The following is a 7,536-nucleotide window of genomic DNA, read 5'->3' on the forward strand; positions in this document are numbered from 1 at the left end:
TATTTTTTTACAATTTGATAGACAAAGAAAAAACCAAAGTAACGAAACACAATTGTATTAAAAACAACAAAAATGTAATTTTTTCAATAATAATAATAACAATAATAAAAAAATAATAATATATTTCTTTTCATTACTTGAAGGAATAAAAAAAAAAACACCCCTTACACCAAAGAATTAAAATTGTTATATTCGAAAGAATTTACATTGCTTTTAAATGTTTCATTTTATTACCACATAATAACCAAAACCAAAGATCATCTTTTCTCTTCTTTTGTTTTCTTTTCTTTTCTTTCATTCCACCTTGTTTTCCATCGTAAACTCCCACCATCATCCCCTTCACAGAATTCTTTCATTCGACGACACCCTTCACTGATTTTGCATCCACAACCCTCTTCACTTTATCAATCTCCAAATGGAAGCTCCCAGCACACCCACCCTCGTTCAATCAATCACCCAAAAATCCACAAAACCAGTAGTCCCACCACAGTACATCCAACCACCTGAAAACCGACCAAACAACCCACATAACCAAACCCCAATCAACCACAAAATCCCAACAATAAACCTCACCGCAGATCAAAACCCCAACACCCTCCGTCAAGAGATTACAAGAGCCTGCAAAGATTGGGGCACCTTTCATGTAATCAACCACGGTGTTCCTCTTAACTTGCTTGATGAAATTAGGAAAGTGGGTTCCTTTTTCTTTGAAGAGTTGCCAATGGGGGAGAGAATTAAGTACGCTTGTGATCCGAATTCACCTGCTACTGAAGGGTATGGAAGCCGGATGTTAGTTGCTAGTGATGATGTGGTTTTGGATTGGAGAGATTACTTTGATCATCATACTTTTCCTGTTTCTCGACGGAGTTCTTCTCGTTGGCCTCATGTTCCTGATAATTACAGGTGAATTGGTTTTGTGATTGATGTGTTTGTTGTTGTTTGATGTGTTTTGCAGTTGGGTGTTTGAAAAAGTTGAGTGATTTGTTGTTAAATTGTTTGATTAATTGATGAAGAAAGTTTTATTACTTTGATAGTTTGATATAGAGCTGTCCAAAAAGCCGGTGGCTAGGAGCTCGCTCGGATTTAGCTAGAGAAAAGTTCGCTTGGTATGGCTCGGTTTGAAACTGAGCCGAACCGGCTCGGCTCGGTTAGAAAGTTAGCCTAGCTTGGCTCGTAACGAGCTGCATTAGCTTGGTTTGGCTCTCTTGATAGCTCGGCTCAGCTTAGCTCGGATTATTGTACTTTTAATATACTTTATTTTTATACACATTATAACATAGTACCAAAAAAAAAAAAAAAAAAACTGATTATTAATCACATGTATTTATGAGTGTAATTTGATATCTATGGCATATTTGAAGGTTGATTTCCATGCTAATGAACTTATAGTGTATTTCGTTGAGTTTTAAAACTTTTGTGTTGAACTTGATTTTCGCGAGGTATTAGGTTGAGCTTATTCTAGATATGTTCTTTTGAACTATTGAAAAATATTTTTAGACTACTGAATTTGAAAGCTATGTATTAATTTTCCTTTTAAAATCGAGCCGAGCCGAACCAGCTCGGTTTTAAACCAAGTCGAGCCCGAGCTTAGATTTTCAGCTCGTTTTCAAATCCGAGCCAGCTCGGTTTATAATGGAGCCGAGCCCGAGCTTGCCCTAGCTCGGCTCGGTTCAGCTTGTGAACAGCCCTACTTTGATATATGTTTTGGTTGCATTATACTAATGGCAATTGAGTAAGTGTATGAACAGGGAAGTTGTTGAGGAGTATAGTGATCAGATGAAGCTTCTGGCCCAGAAAGTTTTGGGCTTGATCTCGGGAAGCTTAGGATTGTCGTCGTCGTATATTGAAGATGCGATGGAGGAATTGTACCAAAATATTACTATCAGTTACTATCCGGCATGCCCGCAGCCTGAGCTTACGCTTGGCCTGCAGTCTCACTCTGACTTTGGGTTCATCACCCTTCTTATACAAGACAATGTTGCAGGTCTTCAAGTGGTAAAGGATGGTGAATGGGTCACTGTCGATCCTGTGTCTCATGCTGTTTTAGTGATTTTGGGTGACCAAACAGAGGTATCTTTGTGCATTTTTCCTTGATTGTTTTTATTAAATGCATTTAAATTAATCAAAGTTAACATCAAGATAATAAGCTCTATGATCAGTAAACGTCTTGTATCGTTGGTCGTATTCCTTGGTAATTAAGGACAGTCTTATCTTTTGGTAGTTCGTTCTATCAAACTCTTAAAGTTGTTAGTTATCTAGATATAACTTGATGTGAGAAAATGGACGGTTCGGGTAGGAGGTCAAGACATCTTATTCTTTGATTCTGTTCGAAATACGTTAGGTCCACGCCAGAAAGAGTTCTGTTCACATGTTTTCATGATTTTAGTCACAATTTAAATATTTTGGACCACTTTGAACCCTTTTGATATGATATAATTGATGATCACCAAACACTCATGTTCATATTTTCTAATATTTATCCATAAATATTAAGTGTGTAGAGTATTATTCTAAAATTTATGTTATTTCTGCTATAATCTATGCAGTTAATATTGCCAATATATCACCGATATTAGTTATCGGTCCCTTGGTGTGATATCGGTGCAAAATATCGGTACCGATATATCACCGATTTTTGCTATACCATTCGTCTTTTTTTCTTATTGCTGCTTTAGTGTTTTAAGTCTTAATTGTTGTGTTTTAACTTTTAAGTCTTAACTGTTAATTGTTAGTGTTTTAAGTCTTAATCAGTTTCTACTTACTACAATTGTTAGTGTTTTGCAAGTTGCAAAAGGTTAATTTGTTAATGGTAGAAGAGCATACTGAATTGTTATATATATAAAATCTGCATGATTTTAGAATTACCTATATCCCACCGCGATTACCAATATCTAAAATATCGGTCCTTGACCGATATCCGTTTTTTTTTTTACCGTACTAACTCCTTTGGTTGTAATTTAGTCTTTTTCAATAGACGTATACTTTGGACAACATACGACTCTTTTGACTTGTTTGACTGATTTGATTCATTTCCTTTTTAGTTAAGACCATGGGGTATGGTGGGGCTTGGGTTGGGGCATTTGTTGACACGTGGAATGGGAGCCCCCCCACCTTTGAAAACAAACTCAAACTCACGCCCGTGGGGTATGGTGGGGCTTGGGTTGGGGGCATGAGTTGACACATGGGGGCATGTGAAATGGCTAGTTTGGTTTGGCCATTGAGAGCCTGCCATGTCACCTTACTAGCCCGCCCCACGCCCGGCTTGAAAGCCAAGCCCCAAGGGCCACGCCCCAACCCAAGCCCCATACCCCATGGTCTAAGTTATTTACCCTTTTGACAACATAGCCCGTTTGATCCATTACAGACCAAGATAACGCGTATGACCCGTTTCTTTTCTTTAGTGAGATTGTTGCTCTATTTGTCTAACTTGGTTCTTGTATGCAGATTATAACAAACGGAATTTATAAAAGTTGTCAACATCGGGCCATAACAAATGCTAATAAACCAAGGCTTTCGGTTGCTACATTCCATGACCCTGCCAAGACAACAACAGTAACACCCGCTTTCGAGCCTCATAAGTATCATCAAGTTTTGTATGGTGATTATGTTTCATCGTGGTACACAAAAGGTCCAAACGGCAAAAGGAATATCGACGCACTCCTTATTTGATTCCGTGTGGGAGCGAGCAAGATGCGTAGCAATGTGGTTATACGAACTGTTTTTTTTTTTTTTTTTTTTTCATTTTAGAAGTTGAAAGCCTTGCATGGGAAAAAAAGAATTTAAGTTGTAAATGATTGATGGTTTAACTTGATTTGTGAAGTTTAATGCTGAATAAATGTTTGGGGATCCAAGATATTTGATGTTGGACCACCTCTGATTTCTATGACTTTTAGAAGTTATATTGTTTTGTTTTTGCAGTTCAGTGATTATTTCTTGCAATAAAAAGTACCAAGTTTTTAGGTTAGTCAATAAACTAGTTTTGACCTGCAGCTGAAAGTTAACTGTTTATGTATCACAAGTTACATAATGTATGTTGTGGGGTGCTACCCACTGCCATCTCAGTGGGCGCTGAACACCGCCACACACATTCAAACACACCACACATTCTGTTTCTGTCTCTCACATTTTACATCATAACACACCTTACTTGGTGTGAAATGTGAAAGCCCTACTGTCTACGTAGCGTCTACGTGGCACACTTTTTTACATTTCACATTCTCCACAACACAATCTTATCTTGTATTATTAGTGCAAATGAGTATTCTATCTTTAAGAATTATGTGTGTAGCCGTATAATTATATACTAATAAAACAGAAACTGAATGAACAGTAAATTTAATATATATTAATTAAATAAATTGTGATTTCAATTAATTAAAACAAACTAAATCAATAGTGATCTAGAAAATATAAGAATATAGGGTATGGGGCGGGGTTGTGACGTGGGTTGAGTACAAACGTCCAAGTCACCATCCCGGGTGGGCTTGTGTTTCGGCGTGGCCCCTTGGGCAGGGGTTTCAGCCAGGGCGATGGGGCGGGCTATCAAGATGACATGGCGGGATCTCATTGGCCAAGACAAGTAGCCGTTTGGGCTAGCCGTTGGGCAACGGCTATGTGTTAAAAAAAAAGATCTAGGAAATATTATAATATGGGGTATGAGGCGGGGGTTGTGGCGTGGGTTGGGTACAAATGCCCAAGTCACCATCCCGGGTGGGCTTGTGTTTCGGCGTGGCCCCTTGGGCAGGGGTTTCAGCCAGGGCGATGGGGCGGGCTATCAAGATGACATGGCGGGATCTCATTGGCCAAGACAAGTAGCCGTTTGGGCTAGCCGTTGGGCAACGGCTATGTGTTAAAAAAAAGATCTAGGAAATATTATAATATGGGGTATGAGGCGGGGGTTGTGGCGTGGGTTGGGTACAAATGCCCAAGTCACCACCCCGGGTGGGCTTGGGTTTCGGCGTGGCCCCTTGGGCGGGGGTTTCAGCCCGGGCGTTGGGCGGGGCTATCAAGATGACATGGCGGGATCTCATTGGCGGGTTTCGGCGTGGCCCCTTGGGCGGGGGTTTCAGCCCGGGCGTTGGGCGGGGCTATCAAGATGACATGACGGGATCTCATTGGCCAAGACAAGTAGCCGTTTGGGCTAGCCGTTGGCCAACGGCTATGTGTTAAAAAAAAAAGATCTAAGAAATATTAGAATATGGGGTATGGGGCGGGGGTTGTGGCGTGGGTTGGGTACAAACACCCAAATCACCACCCCGGGTGGGCTTGGGTTTCGGCGTGGCCTCTTGGGCGGGGGTTTCAGCCCGGGCGTTGGGCGGGGCTATCAAGATGACATGGCGGGATCTCATTGGCCAAGACAAGTAGCCGTTTGGGCTAGCCGTTGGCCAACGGCTATGTGTTTAAAAAAAAGATCTAGGAAATATTAGAATATGGGGTATGGGGCGGGGGTTGTGGCGTGGGTTGGGTACAAACGCCCAAATCACCACCCCGGGTGGGCTTGGGTTTCGGCGTGGCCTCTTGGGCGGGGGTTTCAGCCCGGGTTGGGCGGGTTATCTACATATACAATTACAAGATGGGGGAATAGTGTCAGGCAGCTGCCTGGCACTCCCCCATTGGACCAACCTTTTTTTAATTTTATTATATTTTCAGTTTAAAATTACGCTTTCGTCCTTCGTTTAAAAATACGTTTTTGCCCCCAGTTCAAAATAAAATTATAATTTCGACCCTAGCTCAAAATTACGCTTTTGTCCTCGGTTCAAAAACTCATTTTTAAATTTGTTCTCAATTTAAATTTACGGTTTTGCCCTCAGTTCAAAATAAAATTACGGTTTCCCCTCTACCTTAAAACTACGATTCTGCCCTCAGCTCAAAATTACGTTTAATATTATATATTTGAAAATATACATGAATAATATCCTACAGTAAGTAATTAATTATCATTATAAATTATAGGTTCCTCATATTCAACTTGATGGCTATAATTGAAACGGCTATGTGTTTAAAAAAAATATCTATTCACTATAAATACTCACATTTCTATTCATTTTTTTACCACAACTACTCCACCTCTTCTATAATGATCTCTATCTTACCACAATACGAAAAAATGAATCCTCATAATCGAGGTTTTGACCCGAACAATCCGTGGGCATTCCAAGAAACACCTAGCCCAGCATCCAATCGTCCAATTGCTCCCTTTTTAATGCACTCCACGATGTCGGATATGACTGGTTACGCATCGTTTATCTCGAATCGTTTGAAGAATGATGTCAGTCAATTTACTTACTGTGTGTATAAAAGGTAATCTAAACTGTGCAATTACTTGTATTGCTACGTTGTCACAGGACGGTACCAATCGGTACCGAAAATACCGTTACCGAAATCCCCAAAAGTATGTACCGGTACCGAATATACCTGGTACGGTACGGTTCGGTACCGGTTGGTACTGGTACAACACCGGTATTTGAGGGTAAAAATCGGTGAACACCGGTGCCGAACCGGTACCGAAAATACGTTACGTTTTAGTTCGAGCTACTTTTTGTTATTTGACATGTTTTGTCATTCTTATAGAACGATTTGGTTTAGCGCGCCGCAACGCGCGCGCATGATAAACAACTAGTTCCTATTAATTGTGAAGTAAAATCCTTGGCTTGGTAGTAACTACTGCAGTTAAAGGCAACTTAAAGAGAAATATTTTCATGATTGGCTTGTAACTTATGAAAAAGAAGGTGATCACTACCAATTTCACATTTGATCAAAGGTTATCCGGTTGAGAACTAGAAAAAACAAATTAGGTCACATAACCCGCTAGACGATAACTCATTTGCATGATAACTCACTCGAATCGGAACAAATTACATACCACGATACTCATTGTCTTAGACCACTCGTAGTGGGGGGTTTTGGCGTTTTTTCCCCCAAAAAAACGCCCCCCACGCCCCTTACCCGCCCCCTTGGGTGTTTTTTTTCAAAATTTTTGTCCCAGGCGTTCTTTTTTCCACGCCTTCCTTCAATTTTTTTTGGCCAATGACGCACATCTTCCCAATCTTTGGCCAATAGCATTTTTTATGGTTTTTATTTTTATTTTTTATTTAATTCTATTAGAATATAATGCCCCACAAGATTTCAAGCCTCACTACCCTCCTTTTAACATAATCCCCCACAATACCCCATTGCTGACTAGACTGGTACATGGCGCAAAACACCCAAAGATAAGTGCATTATTTATGTCTTACACTACACATGGTCTTAGTGTCTTATTTTTAACTTAGCTACAACAATATTGGAATCAACACGACTAAAGTGGCTCATCTTATACTTAAAATCAACCAACAAGTATCCATATAAAAATTGAAAACATAATTGCATGATTCATATTCAAAGTCTACATTCAAAACTGACAAATGTAAAGCATCACATCAAAATGAAACAACAAAAGGTACATATTAATAGGGGTGTAAACAAGCCCAGAGGCTTGAGAGCTACTCGTGATCGGCTCGGGTAAAAGCTTGAACGGCCGAGCCTTAACGAGCCCGA

General features: G+C 40.1%; 1 protein-coding gene across 1 annotated transcript; it reads left to right on the forward strand.

The window, feature by feature from the left end:
- The first annotated feature begins 251 nt into the window (after window positions 1-251).
- On the forward strand, window positions 252-3,855 carry LOC110920953 (probable 2-oxoglutarate-dependent dioxygenase ANS). Its single transcript, XM_022165200.2, has 3 exons — window positions 252-903; window positions 1,749-2,070; window positions 3,445-3,855. The coding sequence occupies exons 1-3, from the start codon at window positions 416-418 to the stop codon at window positions 3,667-3,669; spliced, it is 1,035 nt and encodes a 344-aa protein (XP_022020892.1). The 5' UTR covers window positions 252-415; the 3' UTR covers window positions 3,670-3,855.
- Window positions 3,856-7,536: the final 3,681 nt, after the last annotated feature.

Source organism: Helianthus annuus, chromosome 17 (genome assembly GCF_002127325.2).
Source record: "Helianthus annuus cultivar XRQ/B chromosome 17, HanXRQr2.0-SUNRISE, whole genome shotgun sequence".
Classification (NCBI taxonomy): domain Eukaryota; kingdom Viridiplantae; phylum Streptophyta; class Magnoliopsida; order Asterales; family Asteraceae; genus Helianthus; species Helianthus annuus.